This window comes from Oikopleura dioica, chromosome XSR, assembly GCF_907165135.1.
Source record: "Oikopleura dioica chromosome XSR, OKI2018_I68_1.0, whole genome shotgun sequence".
In the NCBI taxonomy this organism is placed as follows: Eukaryota; Metazoa; Chordata; class Appendicularia; order Copelata; family Oikopleuridae; genus Oikopleura; species Oikopleura dioica.
Genome location: NC_137294.1, coordinates 3,190,376 through 3,209,226, shown reverse-complemented (window position 1 = coordinate 3,209,226; position 18,851 = coordinate 3,190,376). Strand labels below are relative to the sequence as shown.

At 43.7% G+C, this 18,851-nt stretch overlaps 8 protein-coding genes across 8 annotated transcripts; 2 read left to right on the top strand and 6 right to left on the bottom strand.

Moving 5' to 3' along the window:
- Positions 1-84: 84 nt before the first annotated feature.
- Positions 85-540, top strand: LOC145709739 (uncharacterized). Its single transcript, XM_081787438.1, has 2 exons — positions 85-215; positions 260-540. Exons 1-2 carry the CDS (start codon positions 97-99, stop codon positions 444-446), a joined length of 306 nt encoding a protein of 101 aa, XP_081643564.1. The 5' UTR covers positions 85-96; the 3' UTR covers positions 447-540.
- A 108-nt stretch (positions 541-648) lies between these two features.
- LOC145708546 (uncharacterized) lies at positions 649-1,678 on the bottom strand. Its single transcript, XM_081786231.1, has 6 exons — positions 1,485-1,678; positions 1,361-1,441; positions 1,176-1,264; positions 1,044-1,099; positions 888-967; positions 649-842 (listed from the first exon to the last, which is right to left on the bottom strand). The coding sequence occupies exons 1-6, from the start codon at positions 1,540-1,542 to the stop codon at positions 766-768; spliced, it is 441 nt and encodes a 146-aa protein (XP_081642357.1). The 5' UTR covers positions 1,543-1,678; the 3' UTR covers positions 649-765.
- Positions 1,679-2,373: 695 nt separating this feature from the next.
- LOC145708811 (uncharacterized) lies at positions 2,374-6,111 on the top strand. The gene is made up of 4 exons (XM_081786510.1): positions 2,374-4,958; positions 4,989-5,019; positions 5,057-5,175; positions 5,221-6,111. Exons 1-4 carry the CDS (start codon positions 2,379-2,381, stop codon positions 6,109-6,111), a joined length of 3,621 nt encoding a protein of 1,206 aa, XP_081642636.1. The 5' UTR covers positions 2,374-2,378.
- Positions 6,112-7,033: 922 nt separating this feature from the next.
- On the bottom strand, positions 7,034-8,967 carry LOC145707909 (septin-7-like). The gene is made up of 6 exons (XM_081785500.1): positions 8,701-8,967; positions 8,369-8,653; positions 8,117-8,323; positions 7,946-8,065; positions 7,679-7,904; positions 7,034-7,635 (listed from the first exon to the last, which is right to left on the bottom strand). Exons 1-6 carry the CDS (start codon positions 8,947-8,949, stop codon positions 7,457-7,459), a joined length of 1,266 nt encoding a protein of 421 aa, XP_081641626.1. The 5' UTR covers positions 8,950-8,967; the 3' UTR covers positions 7,034-7,456.
- A 14-nt stretch (positions 8,968-8,981) lies between these two features.
- On the bottom strand, positions 8,982-10,540 carry LOC145707910 (uncharacterized). The gene is made up of 7 exons (XM_081785501.1): positions 10,434-10,540; positions 10,078-10,303; positions 9,718-10,041; positions 9,582-9,673; positions 9,364-9,463; positions 9,258-9,321; positions 8,982-9,196 (listed from the first exon to the last, which is right to left on the bottom strand). Exons 2-7 carry the CDS (start codon positions 10,289-10,291, stop codon positions 9,181-9,183), a joined length of 810 nt encoding a protein of 269 aa, XP_081641627.1. The 5' UTR covers positions 10,292-10,303; positions 10,434-10,540; the 3' UTR covers positions 8,982-9,180.
- An 8-nt stretch (positions 10,541-10,548) lies between these two features.
- On the bottom strand, positions 10,549-11,765 carry LOC145707913 (protein LSM12-like). Its single transcript, XM_081785503.1, has 5 exons — positions 11,656-11,765; positions 11,294-11,429; positions 11,063-11,175; positions 10,827-10,872; positions 10,549-10,782 (listed from the first exon to the last, which is right to left on the bottom strand). Exons 1-5 carry the CDS (start codon positions 11,743-11,745, stop codon positions 10,634-10,636), a joined length of 534 nt encoding a protein of 177 aa, XP_081641629.1. The 5' UTR covers positions 11,746-11,765; the 3' UTR covers positions 10,549-10,633.
- A 26-nt stretch (positions 11,766-11,791) lies between these two features.
- Positions 11,792-15,907, bottom strand: LOC145707907 (importin-7-like). Its single transcript, XM_081785498.1, has 15 exons — positions 15,773-15,907; positions 15,551-15,730; positions 15,356-15,502; positions 14,984-15,286; positions 14,752-14,938; positions 14,386-14,706; positions 14,058-14,340; positions 13,876-14,006; positions 13,700-13,836; positions 13,394-13,660; positions 13,036-13,344; positions 12,748-12,916; positions 12,409-12,701; positions 12,223-12,366; positions 11,792-12,178 (listed from the first exon to the last, which is right to left on the bottom strand). The coding sequence occupies exons 1-15, from the start codon at positions 15,869-15,871 to the stop codon at positions 12,122-12,124; spliced, it is 3,027 nt and encodes a 1,008-aa protein (XP_081641624.1). The 5' UTR covers positions 15,872-15,907; the 3' UTR covers positions 11,792-12,121.
- A 26-nt stretch (positions 15,908-15,933) lies between these two features.
- LOC145707908 (integrator complex subunit 11-like) lies at positions 15,934-18,847 on the bottom strand. The gene is made up of 7 exons (XM_081785499.1): positions 18,680-18,847; positions 18,227-18,548; positions 17,823-18,182; positions 17,398-17,777; positions 17,127-17,352; positions 16,325-16,473; positions 15,934-16,279 (listed from the first exon to the last, which is right to left on the bottom strand). Exons 1-7 carry the CDS (start codon positions 18,845-18,847, stop codon positions 16,034-16,036), a joined length of 1,851 nt encoding a protein of 616 aa, XP_081641625.1. The 3' UTR covers positions 15,934-16,033.
- Between the last annotated feature and the right edge of the window lie 4 nt (positions 18,848-18,851).

Here is an 18,851-nt window from a genome sequence, read left to right as displayed (position 1 = left end):
TTCGCAAGGATAGTTTGAACAATTTCTTATATTTTATGTCAAATTGTATTTCCGGAATCAATAAGATGAAACAATATCAGTGAATATTCTCCGTGCATGGTCATCAATCAAGAAGAAACACGGCCGCTTTATTGGGGCAATTTCAACTGCAGATTAGTTTACTACATACCATTCGTCGAGTGGTGGCAAGAAAAACTAGAAATGCACTCAGTCAGGTAAACTTCAAGATTCTTATTGATATATATTATGCATTGGATAGGCTGCTCGAGATTGAAAGATTGACTGGAATGGAGTTTCTCGGGGAAACAGAGCGTGTAAAACGCATTGCCTTGCGATCAACAATGAATTTCGAAGGCGACTTGGGATGGGCTTTTAAAGAACCAAGTTCATCTCCGATTGCTGCTCTCGGCTCTATTCTTTACCTTTTATTGCTTCTATTTCTTTAAATCAAATGCTTATGTTTCCTGAAAGCCTATTGTCTGAGAATCGGCCAAAGCCGATCTTTCTTTCGACCTTGACACATCTGTGCGATATTACTCGGAAATAACTAATCTCATCTAAATCCGCTTCATTTTTTGGCCTTTCGTTTATAATATTTTTCGCAAATGATCACCAAATTCAACGAAACGATCGAGGAGAGGACTTTTATTCTTTTGATCGTCAGGCGCAGGAAGTAGAAGTGGCTCTCACTGTCGCATTGATCAAAGTGAGAAAGACTCGTGTATACAAATTTATGGTACAAACACAAAAAGTGGTTTCGTTCGTTCATTCACTCTCCGCTATCGACGGTTTCAGCAGCGGCACGACGTAGCTTCCCTGATTGCTTTTGTACACTCGGTGAACTTAAATATACCGCTCATTCACCTGCATTTTTACGAGCTCAGAACCTGTTAGGGAAATGATGACTACGGAAAGAATAACTCCAGCAATGATGCCCGCCACAATCGCCGCCAATAAATAGCTCTTTAAAAAGGGTGACTCTCGAAGGGAAAAAATAACGAAGCGTTTAGTTATTATTCTAAATTTAGAGCGCCCGTCCCTTTTTCAAAAGATCATCCATCTGTTCTGGCTGAGCAATTCGCTCCTTTCCGGGAAATGGCTAAAAATTCATTTTCCGTTTTCTTGATCGACGACGCGTCATGGACACAATGGACACTTTGATAATTGTTTTTTACCTGCGACAATATCGAAGGTTTTGTGGTCGTGGATAATGCAGGCGCGCTATTCAGTGGGTTCGGCGATGAGACGTCCTTTTCTTCCCCTTGCCATGGTTTTCATTATGAGACTAGGTGTATCAAGATAGAATAGAATCTTCTTCGTATTTTATAAACAAAAATAAAGGGAAATAAATCCATTCCTTCGTAGAATAACGCAAAAACTTGTTCCTCCCTGAGTTTTGCGAGATCTTCATCATCAGACTCGTAGTCGCGTAGTTGGTCACCTGATTATATTTTCCGAAGACTATCCCTCAAGTAAGATTTTACCTGATCCGAAGAATTTGCCCAAGACTCCTGTTGTGATGAATAGGCATTCTATCCACATCTTCTCCTTCTTCTCAGAAATCTCTATTATTTTTCAGTCTTCTGATCTTCCTCGCACGTGGGACGAAAATTCACAGTCGGATTTGCAGGTCTGTAGTATTGCTCTCGCCCTAGTTTTGTTCACATCGACACCTGAGAAGTTTTCCTCTTTCCCGTCGAGAACCCTTGAAAGGGGGAGCAGAGGGCGCCACGTGGGCACTGTTTAGTTTATGGGGAAGCCCTTGTAAACCGGGGCTATTAAGCCATTTGATGTGAAGCAACTTGGATCAACGAATGTCAAAGGCGTACTAAGATAATACGTTTGTATGTTTTGCTCAGTTTGTTTATCTTCGAGCCCATGCCAATTGAAAAATAATCATAATCATTAAATTGAATGATTGTTGATTCGTATTTGTCTTTAGGGAGGACCCTATAAAAAAAGCTCTAGAAATTACAAAGAGTACATCTCGATCATGATACCCTTATTAAATTTCCCTTATTTCTCATCAAAATCTTGATAACTGAGGAAAAACCTATATAAGCTGGTGACAAATGTCAAGTGCCCCTCACACCAGATAGAGAATATTCAAATACGCGCCAAATGTCAGCGCTGTGTGTTCAGCCGACAATCGTTCCCTCCCATCTGTCTTCCTATGGACATGATAAGTCTGCCCATTTCCGAACTTTCTGTCCAAGCCAACTTGGTCTATGAAACTATTCTTATGAAACCATGCTGGAAAATGACCGAAACTTTGCTCCACCAAAAATCTTCGTCCAAATTGCCCACAGGCGGTAGCACCAAAACAATTTCAAGCGCGCCTGGTGCTTTCTTTCCTTCGCTGCATTGGAAATCTGAGAATGAATATTTCTTTTTTGCTGCTCAAATTCGAGAGATGGAAGTTTACGAGAACCTCCTTGACAATGCTGCATATTTTCAACTGGTTACTGGGCGGTATTGCCATCGTTTCAGGAATGTTGGCGAGTGATAGCAGTCTTGGCAGGGCGAAATTGGTGATCTTGTCGATGTTGGAGAATTCGAATTTTTATGCATCGATGATGAAAATCCTTGGAATCTGCTCTCTTTGCATTTCCTTTGGCGGCATGTTTGTTATCAACCTCAAGAAAGAAAAACTTCTTTCAATCTACATCGGTTTTTTGTCAGCTCTCATCTTCATAATTGCGTCGATCTTGCATGCCTTGTTCATCAGGCTTTCTTATTCCTTCGAAATCAGCGACATTTTCGACTACAAAAAAGATTCGGAAACGATTATCAACTTGCAAAAAGTAGAACTCGCTAATGAGTGTTGTTTCAATACGGAAGATTGGACACAAATGGGACTAAATGTTACGGATAACGACAAGGAATTATTGCAAATGGCGTGCACTTCAAATAATGACGGTGGTGATGAGTTTATCCAACGAATTGAATACTTCACAGAAGATTGCGTTCCCCAAGTCAGCGTTTTTCTTACAGAATGGTTCATCTACTCCATTGCGCTTACCGTCACCCTCCTTATTTCATTCATCGTCAAGTTCCTGTTTGTCGCCGTTTACCACATCCGCCTGAGCCATGGATTTGAAGATGAAGAAGACAAAACAGCTCTTGTCGGAGCCGAGCAAAAAGCGGCCATCCATTCATTCAAGGCGTTTGCGAAAAAGAGCGGATATGATCTTTTGCCGGAACTATTTCAAATCAACCGCTCAAGTCAAAAAGTCGACTTTGGTCTCCGACTGGAAGTGGACAACTACAGAGATGGAATTGTCATTAAAAAAGTCAAAACAGGATCCCCTGCTGAAGAAGCCGGGATCAAGGAGCAAAGTAGAATCATCGAAATCGACGGCGTGCAGTTGAATCAGAACAATTTACCTGATGCTCGTTTTAAACTCGAAGCAGCTGGAAAGGTCCTCACTTTGCTCCTTATCAGCGAAGAAGTTGACGAAACTTACTCGAGCAAAAATATTGATCTAAACAGAGAGAATATCGCTGGAGTGACTTTGGACTTGCAACACCATCCGCGGATAATAAAAATCACAAAGAACGAACATTTTGGATTTGGCTTCCGCGTCTTGTCGCTGCAAAACGGAACGGGGCAGTACGTCGAGGAAGTTGTAAAAGGATCACCTGCGTATAAAGCGGGACTTCAAAACAGCGATCGCTTGATTGAGATCGACGGCAAGCGCGTGTCCAAACTTGATGTTGGAAGTGCATCAAGACAAACAGTCGAGCTTCTGGTGCTCTCTCCCGAGTGCGACTCATTTTTCAGGCGGAAGGGAGTCCAAGTCACGCGAAGTTTGGCGAAAAACATGAAATCCAAATCATCTCGAGTGGCTAAGCCTCGCTACTGTCGCCTGGTGAAACTACCATCTGAAGATTTTGGACTTTACGTTGTTATTGATAACGAGCGAGTAGGGCAAATTGTCAAGTGGGTCGATGTCGGTGGCGTGGCCGATAGAGGCGGCTTGAGACTCGGTGACCGTGTCGTCGAAATCAACGGCATCAACTGCGAGTATGAATCTCACACTACTATCACAAAGTTGATCCTCTCTGGCGAGAACATTTGCCACTTGATTGTCGTGGCGCAGGAGTATGATATGCAGTATAAAAGAGCCCTTCCAAGACTTACAAAAATCTATAAAGAAGATGGCCAGCTTGGATTTTGCATCTACTACGATCAAGATCGCGACGGACATTACGTTGAGGAAGTCGATGCGGGAGGTCCTGCCGAACGGGCAGGCCTGAAAATTGGAGACAGAATTATTCAACTAAACGGGATGAGCGTGGAAAATGCTAACCATGATGCAGTTCTGCAAAAACTACGCAATGCGCCTTCGGAGGTATCTTTGCTTGTTGCTGGAGGAAAGTCGGATACGCATTACAGAAATATTGTGCAGTTCAAGACAAGCGGAATGGACGAGCTTAAGAATGATGAACGACCAGTTCCGGAACAGCCCATCTTCTTTACAAAGGACGAGCACAAAGATGATTTCGTCGGGACGGAAGAGGGAGAATCCATCTCAGGCTTTTCAAAGTTGCATGAAAGTGCGGATGTCGGAGTTCCGCGGCTGTGCGACTTGGTGAAATTAGACAGCGAAGGCTTTGGCTTCTTCCTAGCGATTGATCGGGATCGCGAAGCCCAGATAGTAAAGCGAATCGAGGCAGATAGTCCTGCTCGCAGAGCTGGATTGAAGGATGGCGATCGGGTTCTTGAAATTAACGGAATCAAATGCGATTCCATGGGCCACGAGGCAGTAGCGGAGCTAATTAAGAACTCTGGAAATCATGTCAAAATTCTTGTGTTGGACCAGAAAAGCGATCAAAATAACATTGCCGGTAAACCGCTGCTTTGCAGGCTTCAGCGAGAAAAAGACGAGTCTTTCGGTTTCACCGTCGGAACGGATCTGCACGGACATTACTTCGCGACAGTGAACTCAGGAACAGCTTTAATTTAACCACTTTTGTTAAGTTAGTCACCGTGGGATATTCACACTTCGAGAACGAGCATATAACTCATAACCCGAGAGTTGAAATTTATAAGCTGCGAAATTAGGATCCATCGCGGAATCGTCGGGCCTGAGAGTCGGAGATAGAATCATCGAGCTCAACCACATCAATATCGAGCACGATTCTCCCGAAGATGTCGCTGTTCGAATAAAAGTAATTTACATTCAAAGATCTTTAATGTTCACTTCAATCTTTTAGTCCTCTAACAACGTTTTGCTCACTTTGTCGATCGACACCAAATCCTTCCACCGTTACAAACGTGAAAAGATCCCAATTACGTCCATTCTCGCCGAGTTGTCCAAAAGTTCCAAAGTCGGTCGGCGAAGAAATCGTCAGCGCGGCAATTTCGTTTCAAACTCAGACGTCACTGAGACAAGCGTTACCGTGAGAACTGACATAACCATTTTCAAATTCGAGGATGAAGATTTTGGTTTTAAGCTCGCTCGTTCGAGCGGCTTCGAAGAGTCTGACTCGTCGCACATTATTCACTGGCTGAAACGAGGAGGTGCAGCCGAATACTTCGGCGTGCGCGATGGAGACAAGGTTCTCAAGGTCGACGGGACAGATGTGACCGCCTGGAGCGTCGAAGAAGTTGTGCAGTACGTAGAGAGCACCACCAATGGAGAAATTACTCTCACTCTTGAGTTCAAAGAGGTTATTGACCAGCTCCAGACAAAGACGATCCGAATTGCAAGGAGAGCCCAGCAGAGTTTCGGATTCCATCTTTGGTTCGACGCGGACGGACACTTCTTTGAAGATGTCACGATCGGCTCTCCAGCTGATCGCGCTGGGCTCAAGATCGGCGATCGTCTGGGCTCAATAAACGCCAAAAACCCTTCCAAATGGTCGCATGAAGAGCTGGTCGATTACGTCCGAAGCAAATGCACAGAAGAAGTGACGCTCCAAGTACTCTCAATTGCAAATAACGACGAGTTCTCGTCGGCGACGCAACCTCTGACAGTGACTCTTACAAGAGGAGACAATGGCTCATTTGGATTCAAAGTGACAAAAGATGCGAAAGGATTTTATGTTGAGTATGTTCAACCGAACGGTGCAGCTGATCAAGGAACGGCTTCAATATTTATTTGATCAAGCATCAATATAGTGATAGAACGACAATCTGAAGCCATAAAAAGCGGGAGTTAGCGTCGGAGACAGACTCATCGAACTGGACGAATCTTCCCTCGACTTTATGGACATGGACGAGCTCGTCCAAACAATTCAATACGGAGGCAACAAGCTAAAAATAACGCTTCTTGCGAAGGCATCGAAATCTAGAGTACGAAAGAATCCAGAAGATACTGCCATTTTTGATGCTCTGCACGGGAATGTGTCGATCGATTACGAAGTTCAACCGCGATTGCTCCAGCGGAAACCGTCCTGGCAGTCCTTCGACTCTTAAAATTTCATGTCTACATTAACGAGCCTAATAAAACGGATAATTTAGATACAAAATCTCAATCTTTAAATTTTTAGGTGAATCGTAAAATATTCCAATTTAGCGGTGATTATAACGGTTCGTTACCTTGCTGCGACAGACTGTTGTCACAAGTAAAATCGAAAGCTCCTGCTTCAGGTGTGACTCGTCATGACAAAACCTCTTGCGTGTCATTGTTCACCACTGATAAAGATGGTTGAGTAAACGTAACTAAACCGCCAGCAATGCGTTGTCTTCGCGGATCCTGAAGGATTACCTCCGTGCACATTTTCGGTTTTAAAAAGGATGTCTACTATTGTTCTCTACTATAGTTCTCTGAGTCTGATCTTTCACTCCCGCAAATCACTGTCAATTTTCAACAAACTCCGAAAGGACTTAAAAATCACTAAATATTATTCTTGGAGTCAGAGTTAGATGAAGTTTGTCGTGAAAAGTATCGACGACATCCATCTTTTAGCGAGTGAGAATACCTGCGAATGTTGCAGTTCCTGCATTTACCTGGAAAAAATAAAGCAATAGATCAGTCAATAATCCCTAATGACTGATAAGAAAAAAAGTAGTTGATCGAACATGTGTGCGACGAGTTTATTTCCACCAGTGTTAATTTTTACACCATTCCTAACGAGTCGAATATTAAATAAAATAATAATGAGGTAGTCAGACGCTTCCTACAATAGTCACACATTTAAAAAGGACACGGAACTTGCGGAGAATCATCATTTTTAAAAAGGCAGTAAGGGTAGTAAGCTACAGAAAATCAAAATTTCGCTTTCATAGGTTTTAATCTCAAATTGTGTTTGTTGGGATAGGTTTTGGACGCTTTCAGAACCATCAAGCTTAATTTTCACATTTAGGGAGGGGGAAAGGGCCGCGTTTGAACTCGAATTATTTATGTGTTTGGAGTAAGCGGCAGTTTTAGTTCGGAGATATTTAGATATTGAGCGAGTAAGAGTTGAGCGGAACTTGTGTGGTAACTTCAATTTTGATGCTGCTGTTTTAGAAGAGCGAGGCGTTTTTCTTTTTCTTTTTGTCGCTCGTCTGGATCTTGTCCTGGAATTCGCGGTAGACGTACTCGAACTCAGCTTTTTCTTTTTCGAAATCGCGCCGCCTCAAGTCGATCTCGGCGAATTCCGCTTCCAGCTTCTTTTTCTGTTGCTCGTGGCGCCGTTGAAGCTCTGAAATTCACTTAAAGCATCGTTATCCATGCACTAGATTTACCTATTTCAGAGTCGTTGAGTCGGCTGATTTTTTCCTTGACCTTGAGTTCGAAAACTTGCTCCATCTCGGCTTCCATTCGCTTCATTTTGTTCTTGTGTTCTCGCCGTTCCACGTCCAGCTGGTGCAGGGGCGAGGTAGTGCTCTTTGCGTTACCGGACATCAGTTGAGAGAGCTTCGTGGCGCGGAAGTTCTCGTAATGCACCATCGCCGTTAGGTCGACAAGATCCTAATTTTTTAAGAAGTTGGAATCATGGAGGAGTACGCTACCTGCATGTGTGTTCGAATGAGCATATCACGAAGGACCTTGAAGTCGCAGTGCTCTTCGTTCTCGATCTCACAAATGCCCCAGGGATACTGTCTCGCTCGCACGCGTCTGTCATTCAGTTGCTAAAAGAAAAGCTCAGTTTTCACGATCATGGACAAGATAAAAGCTCTTACGAGAACGTGATTAGAGCCAATGATGGCGAATGGGATCCGTTCACGGATTCTCTTGTTCGCTCGGGCTTCTTCGTCGTCTGCTCCGTCTGGGAACTTGTAGATGTTGATCTTGTGCAGCTCTATTTCACGGAGGATTTCGCGTTTGAACTCGTGGCACTCGTCAGGAGTCAAAGTGTCTGCCTTGGCGATAAGAGGGATGATGTTAACCTTCAAGTGGGCGGTGAGTCTCTGGTATAAAAAATAAAAGGGAACCTTGTCATGAAGGCGTCGCATAAATTCAATGTCGAGGGGTTTCAACCCGTGGCCGCTGGGCGCAATGAAGTAGAGACAGCAGTGGACTCGTGTGTCCTGGATCTTGCACGGCCGCTCAACTCGACTTTCCGCGTTCAGATAAAGCTCGAACTGGGACTCGATGAACTCAATGATCGGATCCCAGCATTTGTCGTTGTTGACTTCGTCGCCGAAGCCGGGAGTGTCTACCACGCTCAAGTTGAGTTGTACTCCACTTTCTTTGACGGTGATTCGTGTTTGCTCCACCTGAAATTGAAATTGAAATCGGCAAACTCTTATTACTGAAGTCTTACCTTTGAGGTCTTCTTGATTCGCTGCGATGGACCAGGGTACTCGGCGCCGTAAATGTCCGTGAGAAAGAGCGAATTTGTCAAAGTCGACTTCCCGAGTCCAGATTCGCCAACGACCATCAGCGTGAACTCGAAGCCATCTTTGACAGCTTTACGATAAAGCTGGTTCGGCAAGTTGGCGAAGCCGACGTAGTTGTTACTCGCCGAGTCGGTCTTGATCTTAGCGGAGTCAGGGCGCAAATCCTTCTTCATTCTAAAACTCGGATTGAAAGGAGGAGTGAAGGAGGAACTGGTTGATTTCCCGTTCTAGAGCGGATCTCTAGAAATAGAAATATTTGAACTTTGGGAATACGTTTTTTCGTTTTTGAGACAGAAATTATGTTTAAGTTGGAAGAGAAGACTTGTATTTATCATTTAGGAGGAGAGAAGAGAATTTGAAGGTCGTTTGTGGAAGGTCAATTGATGAAGAGTTCAGTAGAAGAATTAGTTTCGTTTTGACTTTGGTCGGTTTTCTTATCATTTAAAATATAAATCAAAAACGATGGATAAGAAGCCGTTCCGGAATAGACATGGGTTTCGAAGAGACGTTCTGGACGTATTCCTCGTCGTTCAGCAAAAGGTTATCTAAAACAAACATATTCCAGAGTTTTGTAGATGAAAACTCACCGATACGTGGTTCAGTCTCTCGACGAGCTAAATCGTCTTTGTACTGCTCTAGCATTCGCTCGAGCTGACTTTTGGCGCGGAAGGCTTCGGTGAGCTCCATCTGAAAAAATGAATAGGAAATCTCCGATGAAAATCTCGTAGCTGGAATTATCGTAAAATTATTAAGTTCAATCAAAATTTTTGTAAAAGGTATGTTTGTTATCAAAATTTTTACGAACTCGAAGTTGGTCGTTTTCCGATTCGTGGTCGTTGACGATGCGTGTTAGGGTGGTAATTTTGTCCTCCATCAAAAGCATATCGCTTCTGGCCGCTAGAAATCAGCGTCATCTTTCAAAATTTTTGTTCTCGCTTTACCAGAAAGCTGTTTTCCCGTCGTTTCTAGCTCGTGTTCTTGCGCTTTGATGGTATCAAGATGCACCTGCTCCCTTTGCACCGCCTTTTCAAGTTTCTCGGAATGTTTAACATCGTGCTGCTCTAGGTCTATTCTGAGGATGCCACAGTCCTTGCTCAGGCGTTCGATTTTTTCGTGTAGCTGTGCATTTCGCTCGACGTTTTCGTGCTGCTGTAGGTGATAAGCGTTCTCCAAAATGTGTCCGCCAAGGTACAATTTCTCTTGGAGCTCGTGGTTCAGGTCTTTCTGGATCTGGAGCTCACTCAACGCCGCCTTTAGGGACTCATCTGATGATTAATTTCAACCAAAAAGTTCTCACTTACCTAGTTCGGCCGCGCGCGAGCGTTCCTGAGTGAGTCGCTGCTCCAAGACGCGGTTTCGCTCGGCTAGGCCCTCTTCCTTGATCTCTTCTACTTCTTTTGGCTTTCCAAAAGGCGGAAGAAAGGGTCCTTCTTTCAGAACTTCGTAGTCGGAACGCAGCGAGTCTAACCGCTCCTGGTAGACTTCGCACTGGCGGCAGGACTGTCCTCCCACCATTTTTCTATTGCTCTGAAAACCAAAAATTGGAATTAGAAAATATTCGAATATGAAGAGTAGAGTACTGGCCATCGTCCAAGGTGAAACAAAAACCCCACCCGAGGGCAGTTGAGGTGACATATCAATGTCAAACAGTACTGACCTCGAACTGTACTCTGCGCAGCTCTCTCTACGCATCTAAATCCGCGGCCCAATCCGAAGCACACACCCACCGCGTCTCTAGAAACACGAAAATTGGACATTCGCCGAAACCGCGGTTAAATGCTTCATGTGTTTATCATTTCTAATCAGTTTTTTCTGTTTTGAAAGTCAAAAGTTTGAAATTTTCAAGCTGTTAAGTTTCTAGTGCATACACGACGACTTCTCTTCTTCGTGAAATTTGGAGAGTAACTTCTGAATACGCTCCTTTCCCTGTTTGTTTCCTCCTTTGCGTATGAACACGTTGGCCTCGTTGAACGGTGGCCGAATTTCAATACCAGCAGTCATTACAACTAGAATTTGCTTAAATAAACAGACAAAAAGACGTTTCGCTTACCGATATTCTTGCCTTCCCATTTACATTCCAGAATACGGTTGATTTTCTACCCCAAGGTTTTAGTAATTTTACTTGATGCACAGTGCATCATTATATATCATTTTAAGTCAGGTACTCAGGGCTGACAAATGATCATTTTTTCGGATAAATGGAGAAAATGCCCCGTATTTCGATGATTTGTGAGCGAACCAGAATCAAAACCTGACTGTAAAGTAAATTTAAAAGAGAACCCTTGCCTGTATGATCTTAGCGCCAAGAGGGTGTTTCTCGTGACCATCTTCTTGCGCCAAGTTCATTTTCTCTTTAACATTGCCCAAAAGACGCTGCTCCAACTTGGCAACGGCGAATTCTTAAAAACAGATATTTAGAATTGCCAGTCTTTCCGCCATGATTTTCTTGACAATATTGACTTGTTTTTCTGGTTGTTATTCTTTGGGCTATTTTTGGTGAAGCAAATTTTTACGAACTTTTTGGAATTTCTGGAATGGGCTCTGTTTTGTCTTCGATTTGAAGAGACTTGATTTGTCGCAAGTTCACCAACACAACTTTGCTGTTGCTGCACTTTATCATCACAATAGAACTAAAGGGATCAGCAGCAATGATCTAAAGGAAATTTAAACAGGTACACAATACCCAACTGTCTAACAAGCTAGCGTTGGCTAAAGCTCCATCGGGGGAGGGTTGCTTTTATGGAGGTTTTTTAGCTGTGATTTGCTGACAAAAATATAACAAGCGTCTGATTTGCTAGATAGTCCATCGTTTTAATGGCCCTAATTAACCTCCCCCCAAAGGAGCCTCTATTGCAAACCCTGGCTAAGTCTCCACTTACGGCACCAGAGAACTGTTCATCGTTTCGTGTTATACATGTAATAACCCGCCCTGGCACTAGTTGATCTGATCCATCAGCGATTCCAGCCATAACGCATTCCAGTGCTGAATGAAAATATACGCGTAAATACAGTAAATACGTATGGAGCTCTCGTAATAGTAATATTCAAATTCTATTCACTCTCTCTATCATTCGTTTTACAGGTGGCATTAAGGAATTATCGCTCTCTCTTTTCCACAGACGAGCAAATACACATATCTTTTGTTAAAAAATAATTTTTATTCTAGCTTTACATGTTTGGACTCTCCGTTTTTTTTATGGCGTGTTTGGTTCAATGTGGAAAAGAGCGTGTTTTTTTAAAGGTTTTTGAACTGGTTAAAGGTATTTTTCCTAAATGCAGATTTATAACTTTTAAACTCGGTGAACATTTTTTTAGCTTTTCTGGTGATCCTTCTTGTGGTTTGTATTAGGTCGAGTACTTTTTCTTTCGCTCCTCGGATAGATTCATGATGGACATCAGCTCCTTATAAGAGGATTACAGTAACTGTAATGAAATACAGCACTTACATCTCGGAACTCATTCGTTAAGCCTTCAGTGATGCCGCTATAAAGTTGCTTATCTCCCGCATCGATACTTTGCATCGCTTTGCAAAAGCGTAAATATTCATCGTTATCCTCTTTCTCTTCATCGTCAAAATCGGTTTGGAAAGTCTTAATCAATCATAAATTCAGTGAAATTGGTTGTTGACTTACCTCTAATCCAGTTTCTGCCTCCCAAAGCGACTCGTCTCCTGCGTCAAGGTCTTTCAGAATATCTTTGTATTCATTGTCAGAGTCGATCAAGTCGGCATCGTCGTCAATTTCCTCTAGCTCTTCGTCTGAGTCGTCAATCTCGGCGTCTTCCTCTTCCCCGTCTTCTTCCTCGTCCCTCAGCGCGACGGCTTTCTTGAGTCCATTGAAGAGGTGGATAAAGTTCGGCAAAATTTCATTCCTAAGTTCCCATACGCATGCTGGCTTTGCAGATGACAACAGTAAATTGCAAAGACCTGATCAATCAAAATGTGAAAAATGAAAAAAGCTTTTGGCTCTCACCGAAAATGCAAACTCTACGGTCGTGGATGCCAGTAAAATCCTCGATATGGCCGAGCCATTTGCGAACAAACTGATCGGATCCGATTGGCTCGGGCGAATTCGGAAAGCGGATTTCGTTAAGCAAGCCAAGCACCACATCCGGATTGTGGAGCATTGCAGCGACCACTACCTAAAATAATCGAGCTTGAGAAGGGTAACTTGCAAAATTTGTGGAAAAATCCGAAGTTCGGATTCCGAACTAGGAGAACTCAAATCAGGGCTTGCTAAGCTAGTGACCGACGAAGTTACCTGAAGACACATCTGGCGAAGCTCTGGTGTCTTGATTTCTTTCGTAAGTCGTTCAAGTGCGGGTGCAAGAATTTTCGGCAAAATGGGGTCCACTTGGCTTCTGCATTGGATCACAATGCACTCGAGTAGCTTGGCTGCGTGGCTCTCCGGGTCCTCTCCGCAGTCTGAGGTGAGCACCTTGCAGCACATGGAGAACAAGATTTCGAGATTCCGAGGGTTCGATAGGAACATCTCCGTGTCGTTCACAAGGAAGTTGTGGAGGCAAGGCATCATTTCTGTGAAAAAGTCGAATCCATCGTCGTTGAAAACCTAGGAATGAACAAGGGTTGCATTCTTGAACTCTCAGTTCTTCACTTACGTTGTGGATGAGTTCGAGCGCCTGCCACATCTCTGGAGAGACCTGGTTGCATGTGATCGAGTACAGCAGGGAAAGCACTTCTTCGTAGTAGTCCATTATTCTATTAGCCAGGACGTGCGCGATAGCCCGGCAGACAATACCCTCCAAGCGAGCCATGATGCTCTTTTCTTGATCAACCACGTCGAGCATAGTTTCCAGTGTGTTGAGAAGACCAACAGCTGTGATTGCTCGATCATCAGACGTGTCTTCGTCATCATTGTCGATAACCTAAAGCCGTTAAAACCAGAGTAACAGAATTTTTCAAACCTTTAAAAAGGTCGCAACAATTTTGTCGGCCATTTCAACAGCAAATGGAGCGATTTCTTCACAGTAGTAGCAGATAATCTTCCTAACCACATCAGTGAGCTCGTCATTCTCAGTTTCGTTGATCAAGAAAAGAAGTGCTAGAGCCGTTATTTTGAAAGATCGAGATAAAACGTTACCTTCAAGTATCTCTTTGAGCGATTGAGTCATGTACTGGGCAATTTTGTGTTGCTGGCAGACGAACTGGTTAAGGGCGATCGCAGCTTCAACACGCACGGGCAGGTGTTCCTGGGGGTTGAGCAAGAGACCCCTAATTAAAGTAATTCAACCTGAGAAACGAACTTTTTTGGTAAAATTGTACCTGACGCAATCGGCCATCGCTTTGAGAATGTCATCGCTCTTGAACTTCAAATGTGCGCATTGTTGAACAACCCAGCAAGCTCGAGCGCGGATGTATCCTTCTTGATTGGTGAAGGCTGGAAGAACAAGGTCACGGAGCATTCCTTCCATTTGATCTTTAAACGGCTTCTTTTTCATCAAGGCATCGGCGACAGAACCGATGATATGAAGCACGCCGTCTTGCTCTTGTGGTGTGCAGCCTTCTTGAATCTTTTGAGAGCAGAAGTTGATCGTTAGCTCGAGCACTTATACAAGGCATCAGAACAATGTCGGTAAACGATAAAATATACCTTGTTTACGCTTTGAGCATGCAGTATGTAGCACAGTCTGGGCGGCAGTATTGGGCGAAATGAAATCTTCGAAGACATCGAACTTCGATCGAATGAACTCTTGTGGATCGTCTTCCCACAGGTCTTTGTCGTCTTCTGAGAAGCACAGGAGTGGGAACAAGATGTAGATCAGCATATCGTTATAGACGTTTTTCAAGATCTTCCAGGTCTGTGCGTGCCCAACTGCTGTTTCGACGTAATTCAGGATTTGTTGAAGCACGCGAGGTGCGATGTATTTTTCCTCCTTCTTCCGCTGTAGCACCTGGAGCTGGACGGCCATCACTTATTTAACGTGATTAGACTTATTGAGTTAAGGGGAGGGATTACCTTTGATTGAATAATTCTTGAGCCAGAAGTTGGCGAAATCTAGGTATTGTTCATCGACGTTTCCTGGGCTTCCGTATCGCTCAAAAATCCTGGAGACGACATGGCAGCACCACTTCTTGACCTTCCACCAAGGCGACTCTGCCCGATCAGACTCGTCGTACTCATCAACAAAAGCTGGGACCTCGATCTAAAAGAGGTCTCAATTGAGAACAAAAAGAAAGATGCTACGTACTGCAATAATTCGAATGATGATTTCCATCCACGTGGCGAAGTTTTCCGCGTTGATGAGTGTCAGGGGCATGGTGTACTGTGTGAGAGCGAAGAAGATTTTTAAAATTTGTTTTTGCAGGAGGATAGATGCTTCGTTATTGTCTCCCGCCGAGAGCTGGTCGATCATTTCTTGAATAATTGGCAGGAATACTTTCATGCTCATGATCAGTGGCTCGCGCTCTTTCGAGCTCTTGTACTCAAAACATTTCACGATTTGGTAGAGCACCAGCAGAGATCCCATCAGCTTTGCTGGCTCCGCTCTCTCCTACGATTAATTTTAATAAAGAACTGTGCAGTTGGGTTGGGTTGAATTGAATTCGCGTCGCGTCCTCACCTGCAGATAAGCGAGGATTTTATCATTGACCTCTGGGAATTTGTGAGGATAGTCGTGCTTGATAATGTGGTTGGCGATGACTGTGAGTTGATTTCGTAGAAGCTCGTTCGAGGCAATGATAGACTCGACAATGTTCTCCCGGATATACTAAAGAAAAGATAGAAAAACTAATAGGAAGTAATCCAGACGACATACAGCTTTGTCGTTTTCATGAATGACGAAGTTCGTCGCCGAGTCGCCCGCTGCTGTCATTTCCCTGTCGGCCCAGAAAGTGTGGCAAAAATTTTTGAGCATAATGGCGCCCGCCTGTTTTACTGACTGATCTACAGATTCGCCCATGACCAATTGTAGAAGTATACCAGGGAATCCGATTATCTATTCATAAATAATATTTCGTAAAAGCTTGAGAAGGGTTACTTTTTGCATTTCCTCCAATTTCGCCTCTGCTTGCTGTGCTACGTCTCGTTCCGGGGCGACTGTAGCTGCCAGCATTTTCGCCACATTTTCTGCATTCATTTCGCCTTCTTTCCTACTCTACCACTCTGGGAAACACAAAGATTGATACTTTTTTCTTGTGATATTAATAATTAATTATTATGCGTATTTTCGGCAGTGAAATTGAAGAAAAAGAGGCAGCAAAAAGCAAGTTATTAAATCTAGCAGTTTCATTTTAGCAATTCATCTCGGAACAACGAGAGCGAATTCTTTCGACAGCCGAGAGAGCAGGATTCCGATTTCGTCGTCGACGGAGAGGGGCCACGTGACTTTGAGACTCCTGTGTCGCTGGACTTCAACGTATCCGTAGCTAGTTCGGACTTCTGCGGTGATGGAGATTGTTTGAGACATGTCAGGCGAGGCGAGTTCGATCGTGTGAATAAGATTTCCGATTTGAACCCACTTTTCTAACATCGGTGGCAGATAGGTCTTGAAAAATTAATGGAAAACTACTCGGGAAAGAAGAATTTATACCTTGATTAAAAGCCTCAAGGAAACAATAATTTGCTCTGCAGAAGACTCCCCGGTTGGCAAGTCGACGTTACTGTTCAACTGAAAGTGATGCTGTTGGATTTTCAGTTTTTTCATCGCCACGTCTGGATGGAGCAGCTCCATATTTTTCCCTAGAAAAGAAATTGATGTGAGAACTTGCAATACTAAATGCTTTGACGTGCTTTTTTTAAGGTTATGCAATTTATTTCTCCGATTTTTTCCATTATCGACCCAGAACACTATATATATTTAGAATCAGTGAAAAAAATCTAGAAACTTGACCGTTTTAGTTTTTCGAAATTAACTTCCGGTTACGATTCTAGAGCCGGAAGTTCACGAAATTTATAAGAAAAACGAGCATATGACCTATCAAATTGAAGCTCACTACGAATATAGTCATTATTTATCGGAACCGAGTCTAAGCACGGTCAAAAACCGCCGGTAAACGACCGGTAAAAATTGAAAAATTTCTCATTAACTCATGCTTTTTTCATAGTTTTACCGGTCAGTTTAACCGCGCTCGGGACTGTTTCTTCAAGTATATCGATGATGAGATGACTGAGAATCTTCTGCGCATCAATTTGATAGGTCACACTTTACCATGACTCCAAAATTTCGCCTACTTCCGGCTCTAGAATCGTAACCGGAAGTGAATTTCGAAAAACTAAAACGGTCAAGTTTCTAGATTTTGTTCACTGATTCTAAATATATATAGTGTTCTGGGTCGATAATGGAAAAAATCGGAGAAATAAATTGCATAACCTTCAAAAAAGCACGTCTTTACCATCATTGACCAAGGCGGCGTGGAAAGCAGCGCGATTCAAAGAGCGCTTCATAATCTTCCTCGCCAAATCAGCCTCTATTTTCAATCGGATTTGAGGCGGGCAGGAGATGTTGACAGTCTCGCCATTTGCCGGAGTGTAGCAAGGGAGATTCATGTCCTTCTGCACTTTTTTGGCGAGGAACTCCATCTTGGCCGCTTCGCCATGAACGAACATTACATTTTTAGGCTACAAAAAGGCTCCTATATTCGTAAATCCTCAATCGAGCCTAACCTCGACCATTTTTATCAACTGCATAATGCCCTTTGCATCTGCATGGGCGGAAAAAGACATGTACTCGACTTTAATGCGACTAGTAACGCTGACGCCGTTGAATTTGAAATGACGCTCGCCGTGTAAGAGCCGATGGCCGACCGTGCCCGCCACGCAGAAGCCGGGCATGATGATGCAGTTCTTTTCATCGGAGCACCAAGCTTGAAAGATTTCCAGGCTCATGCCGGCGTGCAGCATTCCAGGCGTCGCAAAGCAAACACACGGGCCGGATTGATTCAAGTGCACCTCTTTTTGGAAGGCTTTGATGTATTTGAAGTCGAATAAATTTCGCTCAACAAAGGAGCTTTTAATTTTCTCATTCGTCCAGTTGACGAAAAGCTCTAAAGAAGACATAGAAGAGTACTGAGGGTAAATAGTGCCCTAACTGTAGTAATTGGTCGCCTTTTCCGCAAGACCAGCGGTGAAATAAATCGGCACATTGAGCTTCATTCGATCCCAATACTGCTCAAGAAGGATGCATAACTCCTGCGCGCGGCCAAGAGCAAAAACGGGAATCAGCACTTTGCCACCGTTCTCGACCGTTCGGTGAATTTTCTTCAAGAAATCCCGTTCCCGAGATCGTTTTGAGTCTCGAATCGTCGTAGCATAAGTAGATTCGGAAATAAGGACGGTTGGTTTGCAGCGATCCGCCCAGGCAGCGCCCAAGTGACGATCAGGGGTCATGTTGAAGTCGCCTGTGTAAAGGACAGACTCATCACCGACGGTTACTTTGAACATTGCCGCGCCTGCAAAAACATTTATCAGCGTTAGTTTGTTCTTTATTATTTACCAAGGACGTGGCCGGCGTAATAGGCTTTTATAGACAACTCGTCGTCGACTTTAATGACCTGGTGGAGACCGCAGACTTCCACCTTACGCATGCAGTTTTTGATCATTTCGGAAGTAAAGAAGTTTGTCTCTTCACTTGCGCTGCGTTTGGTTACGACTTTGCGAAAGTCTTCCAGAAGGATCGGGCAGATCACTTTCGTCGGCATGGTCATATAAATTGGGCCGTCGTAGCCGACTTGTTCGGACATGTAAGGAAGCGCACCGCAGTGGTCCAAGTGGAAGTGGGAAATAATTACAGCGTCGATATGCGGCGTTAAAGTTGTCTAAAACGGCTTGTTACAACTACTGACTCGAATAAAACAAGGACTAAACCCGAACCACTATCAATCGAACCAATTAATACCATCATAAGAACCAGAGGATATAGGGCTTACATTGGCGGGTAGGGCCTTACCTGGTCGCCACCGGTGATATAGTTAAAGTCTGGAAAGCGTCTCGCATCGTGATACCCCATGTGCATGCCACAGTCGAACATGACATTCTTACTGCCGATCGAAACTAAAATACAGCTTCGGCCGACATCTTGTCCGGCTCCCAGTGGCACTATTCGAATGTCAGGCATTTTC

What these genes read in the sequence shown, in the direction of transcription:
- LOC145709739 (XM_081787438.1), top strand. Translation starts at nt 97, where the DNA reads ATGGTCATCAATCAAGAAGAAACACGGCCGCTTTATTGGGGCAATTTC. An exon ending in CTAGAAATGCACTCAGTCAG is followed by an intron (nt 216 to 259) that starts GTAAACTTCAAG and finishes TGCATTGGATAG; the next exon opens with GCTGCTCGAGATTGAAAGAT.
- LOC145708546 (XM_081786231.1), bottom strand. Translation starts at nt 1,542, where the DNA reads ATGTGGATAGAATGCCTATTCATCACAACAGGAGTCTTGGGCAAATTC. An exon ending in GGGCAAATTCTTCGGATCAG is followed by an intron (nt 1,442 to 1,484) that starts GTAAAATCTTAC and finishes AAATATAATCAG; the next exon opens with GTGACCAACTACGCGACTAC. An exon ending in AGTCATCATTTCCCTAACAG is followed by an intron (nt 843 to 887) that starts GTTCTGAGCTCG and finishes GGTATATTTAAG; the next exon opens with TTCACCGAGTGTACAAAAGC.
- LOC145708811 (XM_081786510.1), top strand. Translation starts at nt 2,379, where the DNA reads ATGAATATTTCTTTTTTGCTGCTCAAATTCGAGAGATGGAAGTTTACG. An exon ending in CGACAGTGAACTCAGGAACA is followed by an intron (nt 4,959 to 4,988) that starts GCTTTAATTTAA and finishes TTGTTAAGTTAG; the next exon opens with TCACCGTGGGATATTCACAC. An exon ending in ATGTCGCTGTTCGAATAAAA is followed by an intron (nt 5,176 to 5,220) that starts GTAATTTACATT and finishes TCAATCTTTTAG; the next exon opens with TCCTCTAACAACGTTTTGCT.
- LOC145707909 (XM_081785500.1), bottom strand. Translation starts at nt 8,949, where the DNA reads ATGAAGAAGGATTTGCGCCCTGACTCCGCTAAGATCAAGACCGACTCG. An exon ending in GAATCAAGAAGACCTCAAAG is followed by an intron (nt 8,654 to 8,700) that starts GTAAGACTTCAG and finishes TTTCAATTTCAG; the next exon opens with GTGGAGCAAACACGAATCAC. An exon ending in ACTCAACGACTCTGAAATAG is followed by an intron (nt 7,636 to 7,678) that starts GTAAATCTAGTG and finishes AGTGAATTTCAG; the next exon opens with AGCTTCAACGGCGCCACGAG.
- LOC145707910 (XM_081785501.1), bottom strand. Translation starts at nt 10,291, where the DNA reads ATGGTGGGAGGACAGTCCTGCCGCCAGTGCGAAGTCTACCAGGAGCGG. An exon ending in CTCGCGCGCGGCCGAACTAG is followed by an intron (nt 10,042 to 10,077) that starts GTAAGTGAGAAC and finishes ATTAATCATCAG; the next exon opens with ATGAGTCCCTAAAGGCGGCG. An exon ending in CGGAAAACGACCAACTTCGA is followed by an intron (nt 9,464 to 9,581) that starts GTTCGTAAAAAT and finishes TCATTTTTTCAG; the next exon opens with ATGGAGCTCACCGAAGCCTT.
- LOC145707913 (XM_081785503.1), bottom strand. Translation starts at nt 11,745, where the DNA reads ATGGCTGGAATCGCTGATGGATCAGATCAACTAGTGCCAGGGCGGGTT. An exon ending in ATGAACAGTTCTCTGGTGCC is followed by an intron (nt 11,430 to 11,655) that starts GTAAGTGGAGAC and finishes AATTTCCTTTAG; the next exon opens with ATCATTGCTGCTGATCCCTT. An exon ending in TTGGCGCTAAGATCATACAG is followed by an intron (nt 10,873 to 11,062) that starts GCAAGGGTTCTC and finishes ACCTTGGGGTAG; the next exon opens with AAAATCAACCGTATTCTGGA.
- LOC145707907 (XM_081785498.1), bottom strand. Translation starts at nt 15,871, where the DNA reads ATGAATGCAGAAAATGTGGCGAAAATGCTGGCAGCTACAGTCGCCCCG. An exon ending in GCGATGGCCGATTGCGTCAG is followed by an intron (nt 14,007 to 14,057) that starts GTACAATTTTAC and finishes TACTTTAATTAG; the next exon opens with GGGTCTCTTGCTCAACCCCC. An exon ending in TAACGAATGAGTTCCGAGAT is followed by an intron (nt 12,179 to 12,222) that starts GTAAGTGCTGTA and finishes TCCTCTTATAAG; the next exon opens with GAGCTGATGTCCATCATGAA.
- LOC145707908 (XM_081785499.1), bottom strand. Translation starts at nt 18,847, where the DNA reads ATGCCTGACATTCGAATAGTGCCACTGGGAGCCGGACAAGATGTCGGC. An exon ending in AGTTGATAAAAATGGTCGAG is followed by an intron (nt 17,353 to 17,397) that starts GTTAGGCTCGAT and finishes GCCTTTTTGTAG; the next exon opens with CCTAAAAATGTAATGTTCGT. An exon ending in CGCCGCCTTGGTCAATGATG is followed by an intron (nt 16,474 to 17,126) that starts GTAAAGACGTGC and finishes TTTCTTTTCTAG; the next exon opens with GGAAAAATATGGAGCTGCTC.